This window comes from Nicotiana tabacum, chromosome 11, assembly GCF_000715075.1.
Source record: "Nicotiana tabacum cultivar K326 chromosome 11, ASM71507v2, whole genome shotgun sequence".
NCBI lineage: Eukaryota > Viridiplantae > Streptophyta > Magnoliopsida > Solanales > Solanaceae > Nicotiana > Nicotiana tabacum.
Genome location: NC_134090.1, coordinates 91,432,705 through 91,458,909, shown reverse-complemented (window position 1 = coordinate 91,458,909; position 26,205 = coordinate 91,432,705). Strand labels below are relative to the sequence as shown.

Sequence of the window (26,205 nt, the reverse complement as noted above, 5' to 3'; positions counted from 1 at the left end):
GTTAATACATTGTTTAATATAGTGGGGATAAAACATTAGGTAGTGGGAAATTAAAGGGGGATGGGTAGAAGATAGTGGGATTTAATTTTAAAATGCTGAAAGTTGGTAATAAATAGAGGGGCTGGATATTGAGAAAAGGAAAAAAAAAATCCGAAAATAGAGAGGGGATTCCGAAAATATTGAGAGAAAAGAGGAGATTTTCAGAATATTAAGAGAGATTGGAGAACAGATTATGGAAGGAACTTTGAGAAAATAAAAACATTCTGGAAATAAAAGGAGAGAGTAGTATACATCCGATATACACTCTGAATACACCCGATATACACTTTGAATACACTCGATATACAATTTGCATACACTAGATATACAGAGGGGTCAAGATTTAAGGGTTAAACATTAACTGGTCTTTCAATCTAAAAAGATTCACTTTGTTTCTGCCCATTGATTGTTGTTGGTGTTTCAGGATTTTCATTTGATTTGTTTCCTTGAGTTTGGTTGGTTATTTGCTACTACTTCAGTGGTTGTTGCTGGATTTCTGCTCGGTTTTTTAAATCTGTTGCTGGGTGTTGTTGTTGTTGTATGTTACTGCATTTCTGCTGATCTTCCTCTTCTTTTGCTTCCAATATCAGGTACACAACTGACACGCTGGTTACTGTAAACTGAAACATGAAGCATGAATATGAAATGAAGAGTTGAAGTTCTGAATTTATCTTAGTTATGTTCTGAATTTTATTTGTATATATACATTATTTAGCTTCCTCTAATCAGAATCATGTAGTTGTTTAATATATATAATGGAACATCTGACAGTAGCTTAGCGGACGAACTGTCTATGTATTGCCTAAAAAATAAATAAATGGTGTAGTAACTTTGTCCAGTTAGTTCGTTATTGTTGGATGATTATCATGTCTCAAAAAGCATGTTAGCTGATTTAGACTATTCTTAAACATTCAACAGTTAGCTCATTAAACGAATAGACCATTTCGGAACTTGTAGGAATATTGTTTAGCTAAATACTATTGGTTAATTTCAGCATGTAAATGATCTATGATTAAAATTAGATTGCCAAGTTTTTTTTTTAATTTGACAAACTGTGAGCATGCCTAGTATAATGTAACTAGGTAGTAACATGTGAATGAGATAGCCCAGGTCCAGTTTTGTGCCATACACGTTGGGCCTGGATCCACGTTGGTCAACGAGCTGTCCATATTGTGTTTACATTCTGATTTAACAAATTGCATTCGGAATCCGACTATAACAACTCGTAAGCATGTAAATAAATTAGGATCTTTTATCTTTCATTTTTAGAGACAAATTTAATAGAAAAATGTAGGCACTTTAGGATTATCCTTTAAAAATAATGAATGAGACGAGCCTCGACAAACAAGAATACACAAATTGCGGGGCCCTCAACGGATAGTTATTTCGAATGCTTAGATTTCGAGACAGGCCGCATAGCGAACTTTATGGCTTTTCTAAAAAAATAACAACGCGTTAGTCTTTAGGCGCGTATTTAATAATGTTATTTTCCTAAACTCGGGTGCACATTTATGTGACTCAAATCCAAATCTCAACGAAGTTGGAACATATCAAAAATTGCGGGTACATTTATGTGGCGCAATTCGAGATGCATTCTCACGACGTTGCAATTCTTTGAATAAATAATAACAAAGCGGTAAACAGTTAAAATTTGCACGTAGGTTCATAATTGTATAAAATCAGACAATCAAGCCGAATATGACAGTTGAGCGACCGTGCTAGAACCACGGAACTCGGGAATGCCTAACACCTTCTCCCGGGTTAACAGAATTCCTTATCCGGATTTCTGGTGCGCAGACTGTTAAACAGAGTCATTCTTTTCCTCGATTCGGGATTCAACCGGTGACTTGGGACACCATAAATCTCCCAAGTGGCGACTCTGAAATAAATAAATAAATCCCGTTTCGATTATCCTTTAATTGGAAAAAACTCCCTGCCGCGTTCCTTTGCGGCGACGCGGGCGAAAAAGGAGGTGTGACACCACCCATTTGGAAAAGTAGTCAGTTAAAACTAAAAGGAAACGTGTCTTACCTCGCCCCACTGGGAGGGGTTCGACGATGTCCATTCCCCATTTGATGAACGACCATGGCGAAGTGACAGAGTGGAGGAGTTTGCCCGCTTGATGTATCATAGGTGTATACTTTTGGCACTGCTCGCATCTCTTGACATAATCTGTGGCTTCCTTTTTCATAGTGGGCCAGTAATACCCTGCCTGAATGATGCATCTGACGAGGGCTTGGTTGCCTCTATGGGCACCACAGTGAGCCTCGTGTACTTCTTCGAGCATGCGCCTTGTTTGACTCGGCCCTATGCATTTTTCCAAGGGGCCACCGAATGTTCTCTTGTACAGGTCGTGATTTATGAGGCTGTACCTGGCCGCCTACATTCGACGATTTTTGGCTTCCTTTTTGTCTTATGAGAGTGTTCCCTCCTGCAAATATGTCACGATGTGGTTGCGCCAGTCCTAAGTCAAATTTATGGAATGTACCTCGAGTTGGTCTATTGACGAGTGGAGGAGGATGACCACGTTTTCTTTAGTTATATTTTTGGTGGCGGCTGCTAGTTTGGAGAGGCCATCCGCCTCAATGTTTTGAGCTCAGGGTATCTGGTCGAGTCGTCATTCATCAAATTCTGGCAGTAGTTTGTGAATTTCTGCCTGATACTTTTGTAGCCTTTGCTCTTTGATTTGGAAAGTCCTTGTAACTTGGTTGACGATGAGTTGTGAGTTGCATATGAGGACGACTCGTCGTGCTGCATATTTGAGAGCTAGCTTTAACCTTGCAATTACGGTCTCATACTCGGCCTCATTATTAGTCATATCACGACACCGTATGGATTGGCGAATAACTTCCCCTATTGGGACCTCGAGTACGAGTCCCAATCCAGACCCCGATGCATTGGATGCACCGTTGGTGTAAAGGACCCAGAGGTTGGGTTGCCCAGAGGAAGTATGAGAAGCTTCCTGCTCGACCTCAGGCATTATTTTGGCACTGAAATCGGTGATGAAGTCGGCGTACCTGCGATTTTATCATTGTTCGTGGCTGATAAGTTATATCATGCTCGCTCAGTTCTATGGCCCACTTGGACAATCTTCCCGACAATTCGGGTTTATGCAGGATGCTCCGTAGGGAGAAAGTCGTCACTACCGATATTGGGTGGCACTAAAAATAGGGTCTAAGCTTTCGTGTAGCTATAACCAATGCTAGAGCCAATTTTTCGAGGTGGGGGTTCCTCATTTCGGCATCGACCAGGGTTTTGCTAATATAATAAATTGGGGATTGCGTACCTTTATTCTCGCGGACCAGCACCGCACTTACCGTGACTTCTGAGACGGCCAAATATACTAAGAGGAACTCGCCGGGCTTTACTTTGGCAAGTAGTGGGGCGAGGATAGGTACGCTTTTAGTTATTTCAAGGCATCGATGCATTCTGAGTTCCACTGGAGCCCGTTGTCTTTTTTCATCACGTTGAAGAATTTGTGGCATCTGTCGAATGACCGCGAGATGAATCTTGATAGAGTGGCTATACGGCCAGTCAGTTTTTGCACCTGTTTCTTGCTGGTCAACACCTCAAGTATCCCTTCAATGGCTTTGATTTGATCTGGATTGACCTCATGCCTCTTTGTGATACCAAGAAACCGAGAAATTTGCCCGAGGTTATGCTGAAGGCGCATTTTTCGAGGTTTAGTTTCATGTTGTACCGCCTCAGTATACAGAAGGCTTCTTTCAGGTGATCGATGTGGTCTTCTTTTCTTTTTGATTTAACCAACATGTCATCGATGTAAATTTCCATTATTTTGCTGAGTTGATCTTTGAAAATCTTGGTGACCAACCTTTGGTACGTTGTGCCCGCATTCTTCAACCCGAACGACATGACTATGTAGTAGTACATTCCCTAATGAGTGATGAAAGTAGTTTTCTCTTGGTCCTCTTCCTCCATAAGGATTTGGTTGTAACCCGAGTAGGCGTCCAAGAAGCTTAGCAACTCGTGTCCTGCTGTTGCGTCGATGAGCTGGTCGATGTGCGGCAATGGGAAGGAGTCTTTTGGGCATGCCTTGTTTAGGTCTATGAAATCTACGCACATCCGCCGTTTCATATTTTTCTTTTTTACTATGAATACGTTGGCGACCCATTAGGGGTATTTTGATTCTCGTGGAACCGTTGACGAGGAGCTTATCCACTTCGTCACTTACGGCCTTGTTGATTGCAACATTGAATTTCCTTCTTATTTGCCGTATTGGCGGATAGAGTGGGTCGACGTTCAACTTATGAGTGGCCACGTCTTTCGGGATACCCGACATATCTGCATGGAAGAAAGCAAACAGATCGGTGTGGTCAATTAAAAACTTGTGAAATTTACCTAGTTTTGAGAGCTTATGTCCAATATAAGCCTTTTTGCTACTTCGTTGTTGTTTAGTTGGAAGGGATCGAGATCTTCTACCATTTAATTAGCCGCTTCCACGATGTCGGGGTCCTTGATGACGTCTGTTTGTACGTCGAGTCCGGTCCTCGACTGTGGAAATTGCTATGCCTCTGCGTTTGTTCCCTTCATCTATTGGGTGTGCGTACAATCTTGGGCAATACGATAGCATTCTTGGGCAGTGCGTTGTTTGCCCCGGATACTGAATATTCCCCATGGAGTAGAGAACTTGATTACTTGATAGAGGATTGATGAGATGGCCCTCATGGAGTGTATTCATGGCCGCCCTATGATGGTGTTGTAAGTTGTGTCTTGGTTAATGACATGGAATGTTGTTTCCAGGGTGATGCCCCCGACCAGAACGGGTAGCGTTATCTCCCTAGAAGTTTGCTCAACTGTATTGTTAAAACCTATTAGTGTTATGCAACACGGTATTATCTTGTCCTCGAGTCTCATTTTTGCGAGGACTTGAGGGTGGATAATACACATGCCGCTTTCGTCGTCTACCATTATTCTTCTTACATCACTGTCTAAAATACATAAAGCAATAACAAGAGCATCGAAATGAGGGAAAGTTAAACTGTCGGTATCCGACTTATCGAAGATGATACTGTCTCCGAGGTCATCGTACCGTTCGTGTGTGATCGACCATTTCAGTTTATGCGTAGTCGTGAACTTCACATGGTTAATCGTTGCTTCATCGCCTCCACCGATGATCATTTGGATGGTGCAAGCGGGAAAGGGTGGCTTTGGAGGTCCTTGGTATGGTTCGCGTCCGTGGGCAAAGTTGGCTCGTCCATGATCGCTCATCAATTCCCTCAGGTGGCCATGGTTTAACATTCTCACTACCTCTTGTCGCAGACTTATGCAATCCTCGGTTTTGTGACCCCGTTCCTGGTGAAATTCACAGAGGACGTTCTACTTCTGAGTATTTGGGTCGGACTTCATCTTTTGTGGCCATTTCACCTTCGTGCCGAGCTTCTCTAGTGCGTACACTATTAATGAAGAGGAAACACAAAAATTGTGAGCGGATAAGAGTGTAGGCATACCTCTTTCATTTCGTTGAGTCCCTATGTGCGGCATGGACGACCCTTCCGTATGTCGAGGAGGTGGTGGGACGGCTGTTCTGACGTAGGGCTGATTCTTTCTCGGCTGAGACGAGGCCCCGACTGATCCCTTCAACCGTCGTTACGACAATCTTTTCTCAATTCTGCTTGAACTAACATCAGCCGTTGGGTCGGACCGTTAAGGTCGTCCTCATCGGCTCTCACCTCAGTGCAATATGCATTGTGGATTTCTTCCCAAGTAGTGGGAGGGTATTTCATGAGCCCGCTTAATAGTTTTTTGGTTGCTCTCGATCCGTCCCTGCTCAACCCGTTCTAGAAGGCCGCTGCCGCCATCCCTTCTGATACATTTGGTAGGCTCTTCTCACCCTATTAAACTGGGCGAGGAAGTCCCTGAGTCCCTCGCCAGGCTATTTCCTAATGGCGAATATGTCATTCACCCTGGCTTCCGCCTTCTTAGCCCATGCATGGGCGGTGACAAACTTGTCGGCCATTTCCTCGAACGTTTCTATTGACCGTGTTGGCAGTTGTGAATACCAGGTTAGGGCTCCCCCTGTTAGGGTTTCACCAAACTTTTTCAGTAGCACCAATGGTACTTGCTCCTTTGAAAGATTGTTGCCTTTCACCGCTGTAGCGTAGTGGATGATATGATCTTCTGGGTCTATAGTACCGTCGTATATCTTCAGGTATGGTAAAATTTTGAAGGTTTTGGGAATGGCGTGTGGAGCCACTTCTTCGCTGTACAGTTGTTCGACGAATCGATCAATATCTCATTCTGGTAGTAACTTTGGGGCGTCTGGTGTCTTGTCGACCCTTTCTTGGTGTTCTTTCATCTGGTCGCGGAGCGCTTTGTTTTGTTTTTCATTTCTTCCATTTTCTTTAGGACGGCTGCGAGCGCATCATTACCTGCATCCACAGTGGGTTAAGTGTTACCTGTTTGAGGAAGGGGCTGCTCGCCAGTAGTTATTACGATATCTGCTTGCGCGATGTTTTCGTTCTCCCTTTGAGCAGGTCTGTCGAGTATATTGTTTAGAGTGATTGTCAGCCATTCTTCTAGTAGTTTCTTCACTGCTAGTGGTGCTTCTTCAGTTGTGGATGTGGAGTCTCCCTTTTCGCGTGAAGCCGTCATGCTTTCATGAGAGGGAGGTGAAATACTTCGCCCCGGCGTAACCTTTGGTGTCACATTCTCGTCGTCTCCCCTGCCATCTTCGTTGATGGTGTTCAAAATGTTGATAGTGACGCTTGCTATAGCTTTCAGTCTCGCATCTCCTTTTCCTGCCATCGTTAGTTTGTGCAAACGTGGAAGAGATGCCTTTTTTTTATGATCTAGAAAGAACTATAGTTTTAACTAAAACTTCCCCACAGACGGCGCCAAATTGTTTGAGCAAATAAATGCTAAACCAATTAGTAATAAGTTAATGGAGGTGAATCTCAGTTGAACTTAATAAATCCTAGATCAAATAGAACAAAACTCTCTTATAACGAGTAGAGTTTAGGAGCATTAAAAAGTGAACTTAATATGCTATGATTGACGAAATATGTAATAAATGCAAGAAATGACAAGGGTTATAGTGTAAAGGAATTGTCACCCAATGATTGTGTGATTGGGTACTTCCTTTCTCTGACGACATGAAAAAGCAAGCAGTCAATATATGTATGGGATCTTGAGATTTATGAATAAAGGTTGAACAACATGTGCTTGAATAAAATGAATAAGACAACTCTTTCATATATTCTTCTCTCAACTTTACTATATCTCTTAGTTCTCAAAAAGGCAGATCCCACTTTCTTTTCTATCTTTTACTATTTATAAGGGATATTCCCCAAAAAATCCTAAAAAGTACAACATAAAGAATATCCAATGAAATATTCTTTAGGCTTACTTCTGAATTTAAGTTATCGTTACTGTCTTATCTTAGCTGCCCGCTTCTAGTGTCGACTTTATGAGGACGACCTTTAGTCGTTATGTCATGGTCGACCTCATCTTTTGTCTTGCTAATTCTTTGTCGTGGTTACTAAATTTGGACCTATACAGTAATGTAATGGGATTTTGCTTTGTTTCTTTCTTTTTAACACAACACATTAAGTATTACACTTGCCACTAATACAAAAATTACTAACCCACAAGCAGAAGGGAAGGAAAAGGTAATAACAACAAAATCACATCACAAAAACAATATGAAGACGAGAGGAGCACTCAGTAATTTAATAATCAAACTAAGTTTGAAAAAAATCAATAAAGAAATAGGAGTAGTAGTAGTAGAGAAACGTGACATCACGAGCCTATAAGTTCGGTGCAATAATAAACACATCAACATACATTGACTGCTTTCTTTGTCTTTCATTCTTTTGTACTAATAAAAGATCACTATCCTTTTTGCACTTTCAGAAAACGTTTGGTAGCAAATTAAATCTAATAATTCGAATTTTGAATTAATTAATCATAATTTTGTAGTAATTCCTAGTTTAAAAACAATGATATGCGTTTTGATTTGGTGCAAATGCTTAATATTTTCAAATCAACACACACACTACTGTTCCTCAGCTAACAGCTTTACCCTTTTTATCTTCTCCCTCGCACTCAAAGTATGTATACATGAGAATTGAGATGTTCATCAAATTTATAAAATCTTTCTTCTGTCCTCTGCTCATTTTCTGTAAGTTACTTTCTTTCAATTCACCTGCATTTTACATTTTACACACACACACACACAAGAATATTACTTATATGAGTTCATGCATATAGAACAATGTTTGACATTTGACTTCTTATGCATAAGGTGGTCCTTTTGCTGTACAATTGCCAAGTTTGGATTTTTATTTTAATTGGTAGATCTGATTTTGAATGTGGGTTGGTGGGGTCTTCATTGTGTTACCTCAATTCCGGTTTACTTACCTTTCACTGAATTTGATTTTGCTCTGCTTGTTTGGTTGTTTAAGAAATAGTTTAGGCAATCTTGCTTAAATTTTAGTTCCCTTAAACAATATTATCTTCTCTTCTGAAAATCTTGATCAGGTTATGTGTTGATTCGACAGCTATTTTTTTGTTGTTGTTCTTGATAATTAAATGAATTCTTGATAGAAGTCAATGTATGTTAGATAAGTTTCTATTTAATGCAAGTGATGAATTTTCTGTCAGATTATAGAGAATTGTTATATTGGGATAATGTAATTTAGTTTTGTATCACCAGGTTGAGTACTACTTTTGAGAAATCAAAATGGAGGGAGGTGTAGATGCTGATGTTTTGCTTGAGTATGTTGAATTTCAGATTTTTCCAAGCCGGGGCAGGTTAGACTTCTGTTTTCTATTAAACTATTTTCAATCATGTTACAGTATAGTAGTAGTTCTTTATCTGACCAAAATGTCATAGGGTCCTTCATTGACCTTTGTTTCCTTCTTGTCTTCTTCTGGTTCTTGCAATTACATCTTTAAGTGGTTTGATCAATCTTTCACTCATTGTATTCTTTGGTCAAAAACTCAAAATAAAGTGTGGATAAGATCTTAAGGCTGACAATTTATTGGCCAAGTACAACTAACTAAATTGACCTGTTGTGGTCGTATATAGAGTTACTTTGGATCACAAATGAGCTTGTTCAACTAACAAAAATGATTAATGAACTCGACATGGATGCTAATTTGGATCACAAATGAGCTTGTTCAACAATTTTTTGAGAATGTTGACGCAGGTATGAGGCACGTACGTGCTATGACAAAAAGGTAGAGGCAGCATCCTCTGGGCTTCTGGAGCAATTAGTGCTGCATTCTCCCAAAATCAAATCTTTGCACTACAAAGGATCAGATTCCAGTTTCAAATTTAAACCTCTGGGAAATCTTAGTGATGCTAAATGGTTTACGAAATCCACATTAATCAGGTTTTAGTCAGACAGCATCATTTGCTTCAAACTAATTCTTTATTAGTTCTAAGTGTTCATATTCTCACACTGCAATTCCCTTCTTTTTTTCCCCCAAGATTTCTTCGTATTATCAGTTCATCAGATATAATCGATGTGGCCAAGGCGATGGTAAATGAAATATCACAGCTTGAAGATGCTCGGAAGTTTCACGTTTCTTTATATTCAAAGGTGCTTTATTTTTTTAACATCCTTTTGCCCCTTCAGTTATTTCATAGAAACATGTGACAAGCAGAATACTAAGCTCCTTTACTCTTTTAGGGTCCCCAAAATCATGTCGGGAATAGGGAAACAGGTTAGTTTTACTAAACTTATAGCAATTTTTACTTCTTTTTTTTAATTATTATTATTATTATTATTATTATTACTTTGTTTTGTACATTATTCGCCTGAGATGAGTTTATATGAAGTAACATGGTGAGTAAGGAATCATATAGCCCACCTCAACTTGTTTAGGACTGAGGTTTAGTTGTTGTTGTTGTTGTTATCCTTTTTCGCTTTGAATTATGTCTAGACTAGTTGGACTATGTTGGCTATGCAATCTACCCTTCATAGAATGTCCCACAAAAGAAAAAAGAACCGCAGAGCACGTTACATCCTTCTTTCTCTTATTTTCAGCAGGCAGCAACTACTCAAATAGTGCGGCATCAACAGTTGATGTAATTTGATCTCTCCCTGTTCCTGAGTCATCTTTTTTTTTTCTTTCTCAGAAATTATTGCTTATAGATGATTATATGATGTGAAGCTAACATGATTACTGATTTCTATCCAGGCTGATGATCACCCTTCTTCATCAGATGCCTCCAAGTATGTCCTTGAGACTCTTGAAATTTTAAATTCTGTAATTATTCTAGCATCTCCTAAAATCCTCACGGTTAACAGGAATGAATTGTTGCGCGCAATGGACTTGAGGCTCGCTGCACTAACAGGAGAATTGGCTGCTATTTTTGACAAAGTTGTTGGCACCAAATGCTCTTTTGAGGATATCACTAACATAGAAAAGTTCTCCTACTATTTTGGAGCTGTTGACTTAAGGTAAGCTACTGGATACGAAAGGCGCCTGAAGCCAGAAGGGTTTTCTTTTTACCTATAACAAAATTATGTAGTAATTTTAATGTTCTATCACCATTTCTTTTCATTTCTATAAACTTTTTAGTTTGCTGTTCTACTTTGAGTGATCATATTAGGGAAGAAACTATTACCCTTCGATTCAATGGTCAACTAACAGAACTTAATAGTAAGAGGAAATTTGGAAGTGAAGTGCTCCAATGGTGAAGGGGTATTTTTGAATTGTCAATGTGTTGATCGGAGGTCTTCCCAACCTGTTCTAGTGACAGAGACTCATTTGGTTGAGAGGATAGACTCCCTTTGTAGAATTAAGGCGACTTAGCTACCCTTGCTCATACAAGGAAATTCCATCTTGAAGACCTTTAGTGCTTCTTAGTTTGACCAGTTTAGATTGGAGATTGTTTCTGCACAAATGTTCGTTAAGGAGAGACTGCAAAATTCTTCCTCCAAACTCTTCTGAAATAATGTGGGAGAGGGGGAAGAGTTCACTTGCTTGGGGCAATAGGACCTTGGAATGAAAAATTGAAGCAATGGATGTATTTCTTTTATATGCAGTTTAATTTGTAAATAGGCTCCTTCCACCTATCAATGAGCTGAAATTGAATATTCTCGAACCGAAATATGTGCAACTGGTAATGACCGATGATGTGCTGTCCATTTTAGGAACTGTCTGCAGAAGATTGTTGCATTGCAGCAGGAAAACATAACTGGTGCTTTTCTTGCTAAAGAACCATCTCTGTCTAACAACGATGTCAGGACTGAGAAAATTGGTCCAGAAGAGAGGGATTGTAAGACATCGAGAGCATCACAGTCAGATACAGCTGTGAAGTATAGAGCCTCGCCTGCAAAAGCTGCTCAGCTTGAGAGGCAAATTTCATCAGCAAGTGAGCAGGAACAGCCAGTGGTGGAAAGGAGTCGGACTCTTATAAGATCTGCATCACCAAGGAGGTCTGCATCTCCAATGCAAAGAGTCCAAATTGGGCGCTCTGGATCACGAAGATCCACTGCTTTAACAATAAAGAGTCTGAATTTCTTTCCTGCCAGGGAAAGGTCATTCTCTCATAAAGATGAATCTGCAAGCGATAATGATGACGGGGAAGAATGTGAGAAAACCTCAAAAAAATCTGAGAACAATGTACAAAGAATAAGCGTGCAAGATGCAATTAATCTTTTTGAAAGCAAACAGAGAGGTCAAACAGTAGATTTTCAGAAGACAAAGTCATCATTGAATGTCTCAGTTGCTAATAAAGCAGTATTGAGAAGATGGAGTTCAGGGGTGTGTGAACGTGCTAACCCTGTAAATGTTGCTTCTCGTGATCCAGTAGCTTCCTTAGCTGCCAATAAATTGGAAGATCATGAAATCGAGAGTGCTTCAGAAATGAATCCAGAGTCTCACCCAACTCCAGAAAGCTATGATGCTGAGGCTGCTGACAATGATTGCAAATCAAACACACCTCAAGAAAGAGCATCTAGTCCTGAGGAAAAGAGAGAGGAGTCTCTCCCTAACCAGTGTGAAGAAACAAGTGAGAAATTAAATGCCTCAGTTGAATGGACTCGAAAAAAGGAAGCAGAACTAAACCAATTGCTGATGAAAATGATGGAAACCAAGCGTACCAAATACCAGAACCTGGCACCTAGTGATTGCAAACTCCAACGTCTTTCCAACGAGTGTAGAGGTGGTTTCTATGATCATTACAAAGAAAAGAGGGATGAGAAACTTCGTGGTGAAACTACCAGGAAGCAAGGAGAGAAGAAAAAGCAAATTAAAGCACTACAGCAAAATCTTCATGAGAGAAAAGAGGAGATGGTCTCAAGAAATGCAACTAATGATAATAAAAAATCAAGTATAAAGAGAACACAGAAAGCAGTGAAGAACTTGTCTGAACCTGCCAATCCCAAAAGTAGAACTCCTAAATCTGCAGTCGTAAAGAAAGTTCCATTGAAACCTTCAACGTTGCCAGCAACCCGCAAGTCATGGTCATCTGCACCTTCACCAAGAGCTGCAGGGATATCACCTGCTAAAAGTCCTGCAGGTCCTACACCTACCCGCAGAATATCACAGCCGGTGCCAACCGCTACAAAGGTTGAGATATTACAACCAAAGACCGTGAGAGAAACACAGCATGATACCAAAAAGAGCGTTAAAGGTGTAAGTGAAAAGAAGTTAGAAACTGTGACAAAAACTAGCAAACCTAGAAGATCCAAAGTTCAGCCTGCTTCTGAAGATTCTGCTTCCTCAGCGAAACCTAAGCTTAGCAAGGTGACAAAGAGAAGTAGCGTGGTGCCTCTGGAATCAAAGGAGCCAAAGCCTTTTCTTCGTAAGGGCTCAGGCACTGGATCTGGTCTTAGTCCAGTGAGAAAGGTTAAAGTTTCATCTCAGCCTGAAGAGTGTGTGGCGGACACTGTAGATTTAGTTCAAATGGAAGAGGAAGAGATGGCTTCTGTTTCATTTGATCCTGTTAATCAACTGCAGGATAGGGGTCTTGAAGATTTAGAAGTCCATGAAGATAAAGACTCTGAAGCTCAGGCAAAACCCCCCCAGATATGTGAAAACACAGAAAGGTTTGATAAGGTTACTCCAAATGACACGGATGATTTTGGACTGATTGAAGATTCTACAACAAAAACAAAGGTTGAAGGAGAACCAAACATCTCACCTAGTGCCTGGGTGGAAATAGAGGAACACGAGGATCAGTCCATTCCAAGTAATGGTGATTTCTGTAATAATGGATCTCTGGATGATGTTGTACCTGTAAGAGTCTCAAGTCCACGAGTTCGTCATTCTCTTTCTCAAATGCTGCTCGAAGACAACAGTGAAACTGACGTTATTGACTGGGGTAGTGCTGAGAATCCTCCAACCATGGTCTATCAGAAGGATACTCCTAAAGGTTTTAAGCGTCTTCTGAAGTTTGCTCGGAAGAGTAAGAACGATGCAAATTCAACTGGTTTTTTAAGCCCCTCTGTATTTTCTGAAGGAGAGGATGATTCAGAGGATTCTAAGATTCTCACTAAGAGAAGTTCTGACAATCTAGTTAAGAAGGCTACACGTCATGCAAAAAATGCTGGGCAACAGAAGTCGGCATCATCTGAAGTCTACGAGCTATCTGGTATTTTGTTCTTGCTTCACATCAATTGTTTTTTCAAGCCCCTCTGTCTTTTCTAATTGACTGTTTAAGTTGTCTGTTAATTTTAGTCATTGCACATATGCAAGTGTTAAAATGCTTTCAGATGGACTGTGGTTCATTTTGTTATGGATTTTTTGTGCATTATCCTAATTTGATAAACCTAAATGAACATTCTTGTTTGCAGCAGCAAATGGTATAGGCAGATTTTCTGCTCAGAAATTGCAAGAAAGCCATATCTCAGTTTCGGTGACTACAACAAAAGGTTACAACTTTTTTCTATTCCAGTTTGACTTACTTTCTTGCCATAACTTGTAACATTACATGATAATGATGCGTATGTTCTTTGTCCTTAATGTTTTGGTACTTTATGTTTCAGCAACAAGATCATTCTTCTCTCTTTCAGCATTGAAGGGGAGCAAACAGAATGATGCCAAACTTCGATGAGATAAATAGTGTGATTAAAAGTTGAAACTTGTAATGTGTTGCTTCTGAACATGGATAGTTTCTTTAGCTTTTTTTGCTTTTCTTGATCTTGAGCACAACTAGAGATACTTCAGTTACTTGGCCCGGGTGAGGAGAGGGGGTTAGGGGACAAGACCTAATAGAATGTATTGTCTCGTGCACATTGTAGATTCGCTGTTACAAACATATTTTCTTTTATAGTTTAAGTCCAACATTTGGTTTGTGATTTGAACACAGAAGAGTCTCTTGTTTATATTGCAAAAAAATATTACTTAAAATTTCCAGATTACATTTTTTCATTTAAATCACGCTTGGTTGTAGATTCTTTTTGGGTTAAATTCACCTTGAAAGAAGCTGATCTTGAACTTTTAACCTTTGAAGCGGGGCACCTGATCAATGGGCAAACCAAAAGTCAAAAATTTTGCCCAATAGAACAAAACTTGTTAAACTTGAAATTTTGCCTAATAGAACAAAACTTGTTAAACTTGAAATTTTGCCTATTGGTCAAGTAGCTGCTCAAAGGTCAAAAGTTCTAACATCAGAGTCATTTGTGAACTTAACCTGGGGGATTTGGCATATAGTAGCTTACAGTTATTCTCTCTTCTAATGGTTCAACCATCATCCTAGGAATATACCTCATCAAAATTATTTTCCTTAACAATAGCAAAAAATATTTAAAACCCTCCTCTCTCTTCTCTCAAAGCAACCATCATCCTAGAAATTAGGTTCCATTTCTTTCAGTAGTATCTGAAAAAATTTCCAAATATTTTTTAATTATTTTTCTAATTTTTTATCTGTATGTTCAAATATATATAATACAATAATAATTATATTATTTGTATATCACAGTGTATAACATCATAATAATGTTTATATCAAAAAAGTATGTTAAAATTTTATTTTTCTTCTTTGTATAACACATTTAAGATTGAAAACTCAAGTTTAAGACGACTCCACATGTGTATCTCCTATTGTATCCCGTGTATATCTCTATGTATATCAGCGATATCTCATGTATATCATGTGTATCTGTATATATCCATGAAAATTTGTGTTATATATACGATATACAATGTGATATACACAGGTGTCCTAAAAAAATTGTGTTGTATACACAATATACAAAGTGATATACACAGACGTCCTTAAAAGCCTGTGTGTGATATACACTGACGTACACGATATACAACGTGATATATACATGTCGCAGTTGGATTTTTAGGTCTGTTTTTTTTTTTTACTTAAAACTAGTCTAAATCACTTCTAATCTTGCTCAAATTTTATATATAGCCTCATTTAGGTATTTTCAACCAATTTCAAGTACACCCACTCGTTTAATCTAAAAAAAAAAAAAAACAAAGTTGAAATGTATTTTTCTCTCTAGTTTTTACTTTTGATTTTCTCTGATGTGAGATCAACTTTACCTTTTCACTCTACTGATTTTTTACATAATCTGCAAGAATTTTTGCTAAACCATGAGAGCGAAAGAGAAGAAATATTGAGGGGGGGGGGGAGGTAGTGAAAAAGAAGAGAAGTGAGCGGCGAAGAGGGGGAGGGAGAGGGGGAAGCACACGGTTTGGGTGCCAAATTGTTTGAGAGGGTATATAAGAGAGTAGTTTTTTTAGGATTTGGCTATATAATACCAATTGTTTGGGGTTGTCTACTTGTCTTTGCCAAACCTACTATAAGGCTAAAAAATAGCACGATATAACCAGTTTTCGGATTGGTTATTCAAAAATAGCCACCTTTTACCAAGTCAATGAAAAATAGCCACTATTTTTCTGCAATAGAGACCGGTTCAGCATAATATACTGGAGATTGGAGCACCGGTGTTCCAAACTCCAGTATATTATGCTGGACTGGTATACTTACTGGAACTCCAGTATATTATGCTGAAGTTCTAGTGTACTTATGCTGGAACTCCATCATATTATGCTGGAGTTCCAGCAAGTATAAGTATATGCTGGAGTTCAAGTATACTTATGCTGGAACTCCAGCATAATATACTGGCGTATTTTTCGGGTTTTGAACAGTGTTTTTGCTCAGATTTATCTTTATATAAAAAGTGACTAAATTTCGATTACTTTTGAAACTGGACTATTTTTGAACGACTAGTTGTAAATCTGGCTAATTTTGAATTTCTCCCTGTTTTCACCTAGTGCCATTTTATCCTTAACGTGTATAAATGGCCCATATCAACTTGGGCCTGTGATGCCCTTTACACTTTCCCAATTTCATACAAACTACCAGCTAAAACCGGTAAACTCCACTACCAGGTCCCTCCTTCCCAATCTCCGACCAGATTTTGCAATTGCCGCCCATCTCCATCTCCGCTTCCTAATCTGGCGATGCTTCGACACGGTTCACGACTCGTATCTAGGGCCACCACGATGAGGTGGCGCCGTCCATTTTCGACCGACCTGGCGGCGGAAGCCCCTGTAGATTCCAACTTCCTGGAGGCATGGAGGAAAGCAATTCCCAACGTAGAACCACCAAAGACTCCATCTGCGTTCATGGCCACTAGGCCCGCAACTCCATCATCCATTCCCTCAAAGCTTACAGTCAACTTCGTCCTTCCTTACTCTTCTGAACTCTCCAGTAAAGAGGTTGACTCCTAATTCCCTTTTAAAAATTTCCAATTTTTTTGACTCCTAATTTGAGCATTAATTAATACGGAGGATTTATATAGCTGACTAATTTAGGATTGAGGTTTAGTTGATTGATAGATGGATTAGTGTTGGTTCTCCCTACGGAAATGTGAAACACTAATACTGATGTCCGGAGATTTATTATTTTAATTTGACTTGTTTATGGTCTCTAGACTGTACCTGGACATATTTAACTTTTAGCTTTTTCTTACCAACGTTTTGGATTATTTTCTCTGTTTGCTTGATTATTTGGACAACGACAGAGCTTATATCTGACTTATCAATAGTCCTTTTCTATTTTTTCCTCTGATCAAAATCTATTCTTTCATCCCTACCATGTCTTGAAATAGAAATGTGGATTGGTAGTCTTTACTATTTTGGAGCTAAGGAGATGATCATAGCTTAAAGTTACGTAATTAGAAATGAGATTCCCTGGATAGGTTGACTTAGCTACTGATGCAGTAATAACATAGACAGCAGTCATAGCATTTTTTGAAGCGTAATTTCCATAGTTTCTAACATTTTTAGGTCTCTTTGCATGCTAGATTTGATCTTTTCTTTTGTCCTCGTTCTGTATTTTGTGCCTTTTTTTTTCTTTCTTTTTGCCTGCCCCTTGATCTCCTTTCTTTATTTGGGTTTGGGGTTATATTCTAGACTGCTGTTCACGCTTAGGAAGCTGAGTGAGGCAGCAAAGAGAGAATAGATTAGATGACAGAGACATATAACCTTTAGTGTAATCAATATTGACGATGCATTATCAATTATTTTATATACTCTTAGGTAATTTTTTTTTTTTGGTTGATGGCTGAGTTTTATTGCTATTGGTGTTTTAAATTTAATGCTCAGCACTAAATGTTAACTATCTTTGCATTTCAGTAGATAATTTATAAGTCATAAACTTGTATGCTGTCCCACTGCATGCGACTTTCTTTTGGACGTCCCAAAATGTTTACGATGTTACAATAATTGATATTTTATACAAACTTTTGAAGAATTCAAGTTCATTAAACTATACAAGTTTTAAGCTTTGTTGTAATGCATCTCTATTAAACAAAATTTTCAACTGCTACCTCAAGACTTTTTTTTTAGAAGGTAACATATCCGGTATATTGATTACCTTCAGCACGAAGCTTGTGCTGGGAGCCAGAAAGGATGTTTAATGGAAAGAGTTGTAGAGTCGATTCTAAATCATCACTGTGGTCTGTTTTACACCAAAAATAACAACAACAACAACAACAGCGCAACAAAATCCCACTAGTAGGGTTTGGGTAGGGTAGAGTGTACGCAGACTTTAACCCTACTCCGGAGAGTTAGAGAGGCTGTTTCCGGGAGACCCTCGGCTTAGAGACAAGATCAGTAACAACAATAGAACCAGAAAATATATTAGCATCGTAAGAGAACACATAAATGGGAGGGCGATAATAATAATGATAATAATAATATATATATAAAAAGGTGAAACACAACAAAAACTGCTAGCAATCCTAGATAAAACATTATCAGACTAGCCGGTACAACGAGGAAAAATGCTTGACTACCCCCTATCCTACAACCCTAATGCTTGACCTCCACACTTTCCTATCAAGGACCATGTCCTCGGAAATCTGGAATCGCGCTATGTCCTCCTCCTAGTTTGAAAGAGAAAAAGAGTGAAGATGTGCAAAAAAAGATAACTCCTAACTAACCAGTCAAGTGAAAGGAGCCCGGTTACCCCATCTTCTGGAAAGCACTCTTTGAGCATGCTGAGAGAATGATTGACACTCACATCTCTTTCATTAGGATCGGGTTCTTGGATCAATAGAATTGGAAGAGGAGGATTAATCGAATATATAAGATAAACAAGTCAGGGATGAAGAAAAGAGGGAAGAAAGAATATAGTAATATTTACCTTTCCCAACTCTCAGAAATGGAGAAGGAATAAAAAATCATCTCCCCAATACTTCTTAGGCCAAAAACAAAAAGAAGAATTGCATTCTTCTTGATCTTCTGAAATATTATGTCTACCATCACTAATATAATACATTGTCAAATTTATATCTTAAATTATGTGCTTATTCAAACCTTGTCACTTAAAATGGGATGAAGTACTAAGCATCTACCTTGAAGGTCAAGTAGCTCATGATTTAGAGATGTTACATAAATTCAATTTTTTTTAGAAAAGCTTAACATGGTCGTAATTATGAAGATCCTTGAATTCGTTTGAGGATTCTTGGGATAGATAAGTTCTGCTACCATTTCACAATTCTGAATTGTTTCTAACTTCACATTTGGTGAATTGGCTGTGACAGTAATACAAGCTATATAATCACTAACACATACGATAAGATCACGATCTTATCTATTAAAGGTGAACAAATAAGGATCATGGAGTCCATGCTTAATATACTGAGCATACCTCTTGTTTTTCAGCTTGGCACTTGCTCATGAGTTTTTAGAAATATTTCTCCCTTCCCCTTTCACTCTGTCCATACTTTCACCAACCATAGCTTGGCGTGACAAAATTTAGGGAAGCTTGGTGTATGAGTTCTGTTCCGTAATGCTGTTGACTGCTTCTTTGGTCACTAAAAACATCTAATTATACTTCCTCTGTCATAAATATTTAATACCTTCAATTTTCAAGCTCATGGTATACTAAGGTTTGTCATGCGTGTCTACTAAGGTTTGTCATGCGTGTCTACATCTTACTGCTAAAAATAATGGAGTTTCAGCAAACATTTTACAGATTTGGCTTAACAGTCATTGAGTCTAAAGAAATGTTAAGAAATTCTTAGTTGGAGCTCCATTATTCGGTCTTGCATTTGTAGTATCGATTGCCATCTTGAAAATTCAAATGGGGTGACAAAGCTGTGGTACAGAATTAATTCATGATAGGTAAGCTAAAGTAGGGATGTTGGGAGGGACGAAGAGAGTTACAGATCCAGCCAGTCACTGCCGTAGTTGCACTCTTCCAAGTCCCCACTATTATGAGCCAAATTACTCTTCTAGGTAGTTCTCTCATTTGACTGCAGGCTCCTCAGTTTTGTTACCAAATATTTATCCTGAACAATCTCTTGTTCAGCCGTGTCTAGGAACGGGTTGGGGGTCTAGGCATTCAGAGATTAGCGATGGTTAATCGAGCTCTTTTGCAAGATGGATGAGGGATCTGCATGCGAGGAGGATTCTCTTTGGAAGAAGGTGCTTATTATGAAGTATGATTGCAGTCTAGAATGGTGGCGGAGATGTTGGCAAGATGGATGCTAGAAAAAAACAGATATGGGAGACTGTCCGTCTATTGGTCCATGTATCTTTTGATTAATATGGAGAGATGCATAAAAAAACTTTTGATGAGATTGAGGGTTAATACTAAAAGTCCAAAATACTCTCTTTCTCCGTTTTTTTTTCTTTTTTTTTTTTGTGTGTAAAGAAGAAATTCCATATTGTATAAAAAATGGCTTAGATTCCTAGGGTGCATAAGGCCTGCTTATAGTCAATATCTTTTATTAAAACCATCTTGGTCTACATAGAAAAAAAAAAGGAAAAAAAGAAAGAGAAGGAAAGCAGCTAGAGTAAGGAGCTTTCTTGCACAATATTCCCTCTAGTTGGTCTCACTTGACCAATTTGGAGTTTCAAGAAAAGAATTTAAATCCAGTCTCACATAGGAGTTAGTTTGAAACAGTTTTAAAATATCTGTAATTGACATGTGAGAAGGTTAGGGAAGTAAAGTAAGTTGGGGATGCTGCAATGGGAAGTGGGTCGAGAGAACTGGTGCTAAGGAAGTAGCTTCTCTTGATAAATTTGATATTCAGGGATCAATTGGATTGAAGGAAAATCTTTAGTAAATAAATTTAAGGTCCATGAAAGTTGTATACTTGAAACTTCTTATATTTTCATGTTGTATAATAATTGCTTTAAGCAGAAATCAGGGGGAAGTGTCCTTTTGAGGGGATGATTAGGTTGTTGGCAATCATCTATTCTTGGGTAAAGCGACTGACAATCTACATTTTCATTCGTATAATTTGGATTTTCTGTTGTGTCTTTTTAATTCCTTCGAGTGTTAGCATTCTACTCGAGAAAGACTTTGTGCAAGAGTGGTTTCAAAATAATAACAAATTTGGTGACTTTTCTACTTATTGTTATGCTACGAAGAATCACCAAATCAGTCTCTAAATGTTAAGTTCATTTCTGACTTTAGAGGAACATCAGTTTTTTTTCTTTTCTCAAAAGCATCTCTTTCATAGCTTTTGTGATAAACTCCGCAACAGTCACCATCAGCTCGGAAATTTGGTGCCATTATATACTTGGTTTTCAATTAGGCATATTTTGCTTAGGTGGTTATTTTCACAGATTAGTTGTTAACATATCGGAGCAGCTGACTTTAGCCCCCATTAAGTTTCAGATTAAATACTGGAACCAACCTGAATCAGAGTAAATTTGTGATCCAATGTCTCAACATGTGTCAAGGATGTGAGAAAGCTTGTGTCAGATTTAATATATGCTTATGTGCATAGACCTCAAGCTTGGTAATTCATCCTTTTAGCATTATATTCCAGGTTGACATGGTTATAATCCCCTCAACTACGGGACAGATGGGTGTCTTGCCTGGGCATGTGGCAACAATTGCTGAGCTGAAGCCCGGTGTCCTATCAGTTCATGAAGGCAACGATGTCTCCAAGTATTTTGTGAGTGGTGGGTTTGCATTTGTTCATGCAAATTCTTTTGCAGATATAATTGCTATTGAAGCCGTACCACTTGACCGCGTTGATCCCAATTTGGTTCAGAAGGGCCTGACTGAATTTACCCAAAAGTTAAGCACTGCATCAAGTGATGTAGAGAAAGCTGAAGCCCAGATTGGCGTTGATGTACATAGTGCGCTCAATGCTGCACTTACTGGCTAAACAAGCTGAGGTTTATGTTTGTCCTTGTTCAGCATACTTTCTCCTTCTTTCTGCCTGCTTGATTGTACCCTTTTGTATAAGCTTCTGGAAGAGGTATGGTACCTGTTTTATGCCTTGCATCACCTGAATAAATATGCCCGAGACAAGATACCCTTCATAGGCGTGGTTTGTCGCCGTAATCCTGAACTGCAGTTACGAGAATAGGTTTAGTCGAAATTGTTCAGTGGCACATTTCTGCTTGGGATGTCGTCTTTGCATTGCTTCCCAGTTCTCTTGCCGTCATAATTGTGTTAATTCATTTTTGTGTAGACGAAAAATGGGCTACTTCCTCACAGATTGAAGCTTAAAAGAACCTTTGGAAACATATATTTTACTACCTAATAAATGCCGTAGAGCAATAAATGTTCTTTAACTTTGTCTACCCAAGTCTCAGTTTGGTCATTCATGGGGCTTTCTTTTGCCAAGAATTAAGAGTAGATAATTCACTTGCTCAAAACACGCGGCTTTTGGACCTACCTAACACTTCCACAATCACCAACTACTATTAGCGACTCCTCCAAGTCCGACCTAATTGATTCATGAGGCTTGAATTAGATATAAGATCTTCATATTCCAGGTATGTAATACTCAAGAAAAAATGACACTGTATAGCCGCTGTAAAAAAAATAGTTGAAAAAATGTATAAATTTTTTGTGTATATATATATATATTGTATGTTAAATACAAAAATTATACAAATTATATATACTTTTTCGGCTACCGGATGTAAATAGTAGACACTGCCCCAATAAACCATCCCATATATATGGGCTTAAAATAAAGTAAAAATTGCACGGGGCGCCCTATTTGGTCGCCCCTATTTAATCTATACCTATCTTTTTTAAAAACTTTTAATTTTTACCCACTTTTTAAACAATTCCAGCCCCTTTTCTCCTTCTTTCTTCTGCTGCTGTTGGTGCTGCTGTGAAACTTTAGTTCATGGGATGATTGCCATAAGTATGTTTATCAGATTATTTTTAAAAAAATTATAAATAATTACGTAAGTTAGTAGACAATAATTTGTGAATATTTTCACGTACGGGAAGTTTAAGGTTACACTTAGTGATTCTTTTCATGATAATTCTGTTCTTTTCATGTTTATTGTTTTCAAAATTTATGATGTAGATACTGTTAGCAATTTGATTATTTATCTAGTAGGTTAGAAAGCTTTTTCAAAAACTTCAGCTTATATAGTGCTGAAGTTTTTACAAATGAACTAAATAACTTCAGCATCTTCTGCTGAAGTTTTTGAAAAAGTTTTATGACAAAACCAATGAATTCAGGACAAAAAAACTTCAACTTATTTAGTGCTGAAGTTTTTATAAATGAACTAAATAACTTCAACATCTTTTGCTGAAGTTTTTGAAAAAGCTTAATGACAAAACTAATGAATCCAGGACAAAAAAACTTCAGCTTATTTAGTGCAATTACAAACAAAAATTTCAGCAAATAGAGAACAAAACTTCAGCTACTATGCTTAAGTTCAGTAATTACAAACAAAAACTTCAGCAAATAAGCTTAAGTTCAGCATTTACAAACAAAAATTTCAGCACACTTGGTTCAACAATTTTTGCTACTTCAGGCCCGTCTACTAGAATGCTGAAGTTTTGCGTGATTGTCTTTGCTACTTCAGCCCCGTATGCTAAAGTTACGTGAAAAAGTGGGTACGCTTGCAATTTTTATTTGCAAAGCGAGCACAAGTTAAAACGTGACCAAAAAATCGGGTATAGATGCAAATTCCCATAAAATAAACACTAGGAAAAGCTGAGGACAAAAGTATGGGCTACCTATATTTAATTTAAGGGATTTTTTTATTTCTATACACTATTGGAAACTTTATTACCCTAAATGTTCATGTTTAGTAAATTATCCTACCTATACAAGTTTTGTTTACAAAATATATACATTCCACCTTAAAAGGCTCCCAATCCATTATTAGTGTCTTCAATTAAGGGATTTAGTTGCACCATTTTCCTTTGTTTTTTTTCTCTCTTCTCTTTCCATATTTTTCCTCCGCCTTAAAATACAGTAATCTTCCTATACGACCCAGTTATATACATTGCTTATTAGCTCACGATTTACTCATTTCTTCGAAAATGGATGAGAATCATGTTTTTTACTCATCAGAAATCTGATAAGATTCTCAGTGAGCCCAAAAGCTTTGAGGTTATCTTTATTCCACTTTTATTATAGTTTTGCGGACAGGCACTTGCCAAAACCAAAATCCAACAAAGCAGCACCTCCTCCTTTACCCGAGGTGTCCTATGCAGTTGGTCTATGGTCCCAAATCCCCTATGACTACAGATTGAAGAGTAGATCTTAAAAATGAAACTTTTATTCATAGGAAAGACAAAACAAAGAGCGTATATAATATTTGTTGGTCATTTCACCTCTGGTCTGGGTTGTCAATGGTTCGGTTCGGCCGATTATTTTATAAAATTTATATCATTTTAGTTTTTCGGTTATTTTATTATGTATAACCAAAATTAGATTTTTCGAAACTGTCCCAATCATGTCGGTTTCACTTCGGTATCGGTACGGTTCGGTTAATGTTCGGCAATTTTTTAAATGTCATATAAAATTCACCAGTAAAAATAGAATGCAATAACGTACGTTCTTTTATAGGACTTAGCGAATCTCTCTAAACATTTTTACTGTTTAAAGGATAATGAATTAAAAAAACATGAAAGATGGCTAGAGTATAGATACACAACTATTCGACACCAACGTAAAAGAAACCAAGTAAAAGCAAAGAAAATATAAATCACACGAGTGGAAAGATATTAACCAAGTTGGGACTCAAGAATAAAGTCTATATTAAATATTTAAAAAGATAAATCTAAATTATATAAAAGGAAACATATTCAAACATTGTAGTTTGTTACTCATAATCGTTAGAATACTTTGTGTCTTGCTAATAAAGATACTTGAAATAGCTTAGTTTAAGTATAAGTAGCAGAATAGGTTTTAGGAATAAGTATTTTGAGTTTAATTACTTATTGGCTTGTAACAGTTTTCATAATTCCAAGATCCAATGAAAAATTTAATACTTTATTAGTTTTAAACTTACTATATGAATATATTTTTCACATGTAAAATTTATTCGGTACGGTTCGATTTTTTTCGGTTTATTTTTATAAAATAAAAAACCTACCCTAATTATCGGTACGGTTATAGATTTATATAAAAACATACGATCTCTTTAAAAAAACCTAAAAATGGTAATGGCAGTAGCTGCGTAGCATATCCAAGAATGCCTCTGCATGTGAATATGAGCAGAGCTGAGATAGTCGCTCGTGGCCGTCCTTCAATTAAGAAAGTCCATACTATGTATTTCATTTGCATCCCTACAAAGACCTATGAGCAAAAACAATGATCTCATTCTCCTGTTCTCTACTATGTCAAATCACGTAAAACAATGAATTTTGGCAAATTATATAACAGAACCAGGAAAAATGATTTCAATGCATAAAGCAATCCACTTAGTTTCTCCTAATTAAATTCCAAAGGTTACAGTAATTGAACATAAAAATGCAGACACATTATACATTCAGTAACAAACCACATACCATGTTAAATTGTGTGATCATTTCATCTACAAATATACGCGTAGAACATGCGTACATACCGTGTTAAGGCAACAAAGCAAATTCGGGAGATGACTGAATCTGAGAGGCGGAGAGCGGAGAGGAGGCATTGCGAACGAGTAAAATAATCAAAGAAATTGAGTGAAAAGTCAAAGGAAGCATTCAGAATGATTCTGCTAATGCATGCTGTCCAGGCCAACCTGAACAACGTAGAAGGCTATTACCATTTCACAGTGTGGACAGGGCCAGTGGGATCGTAAATTTTATAACCAAGGGTAGAATCGAAGAGATCTTACATCTCATGTAACTACTGAAATATAGTGGCAGTTTTGTCTGTTGAACTTATGTTACTGCCATGGTTGTAACAGAAATTTTTGTGATGTAATCAATTATTCCCAAGTTTGAAAAAGAAAAAAGGAAACCCAATTGCTCCTCTTGATTGGTAACATCAATTTCTTTTGTCTTATTGCGTCGTATGACTATGATTAAGGTTGCTTGGGTGCTTTGGTTAGTGCACAGCAGTGTACGTCGACCAAGACACCTTTGCCAAACCCTCTATCACCTCATAGTTATATACAACTATAATATAATACCACTTAAATATAATTTTTATACAAATTTTATATAATATATCTTTTGTATATTTTGTATCTAATTTATACATAGTAAAAATAAATTTCATACAACTAATTACATATTATACAATTTATCTATAACTTATTTACAACTTTCACACGTTATTTCTACCTAGTTAAATACAACTATAATAACATACAACTTAAATTCAAATTGACTACAATATGTCTTTTGTATATTTTGTATTTGATTTATATATAGTAAAAACAAATTTCATACAACAAATTATATATTATACAACTTATCTACAAATTATCCACTATTTTCATATATTATTAATTTCTACACAATTATATACAACTACAATATCATACAACTTAAATATAATTTTT

The 26,205-nt window shown here is 37.6% G+C and overlaps 2 protein-coding genes across 7 annotated transcripts; both read left to right on the top strand.

Annotated features, from left to right (window-relative positions):
* Nucleotides 1-7,961: 7,961 nt before the first annotated feature.
* LOC107828467 (uncharacterized) lies at nt 7,962-14,325 on the top strand. Of its 6 annotated transcripts, none has more exons than XM_075225284.1 (11): nt 7,962-8,179; nt 8,714-8,811; nt 9,210-9,395; nt 9,494-9,605; nt 9,696-9,729; nt 10,056-10,093; nt 10,207-10,241; nt 10,317-10,469; nt 11,166-13,609; nt 13,815-13,889; nt 14,004-14,325. In XM_075225284.1, exons 2-11 carry the CDS (start codon nt 8,741-8,743, stop codon nt 14,069-14,071), a joined length of 3,216 nt encoding a protein of 1,071 aa, XP_075081385.1. In that variant the 5' UTR covers nt 7,962-8,179; nt 8,714-8,740; the 3' UTR covers nt 14,072-14,325. The 6 variants fall into 6 exon arrangements, with proteins under 6 accessions (XP_075081385.1, XP_016511270.2, XP_016511269.2 ...); XM_016655784.2 differs by having other exon boundaries at nt 13,812-13,889; XM_016655783.2 differs by having other exon boundaries at nt 10,053-10,093.
* Nucleotides 14,326-16,297: 1,972 nt separating this feature from the next.
* LOC107828469 (ATP synthase subunit delta', mitochondrial-like) lies at nt 16,298-21,878 on the top strand. The gene is made up of 2 exons (XM_016655785.2): nt 16,298-16,695; nt 21,267-21,878. The coding sequence occupies exons 1-2, from the start codon at nt 16,438-16,440 to the stop codon at nt 21,609-21,611; spliced, it is 603 nt and encodes a 200-aa protein (XP_016511271.1). The 5' UTR covers nt 16,298-16,437; the 3' UTR covers nt 21,612-21,878.
* The last annotated feature ends 4,327 nt before the right edge of the window (nt 21,879-26,205 follow it).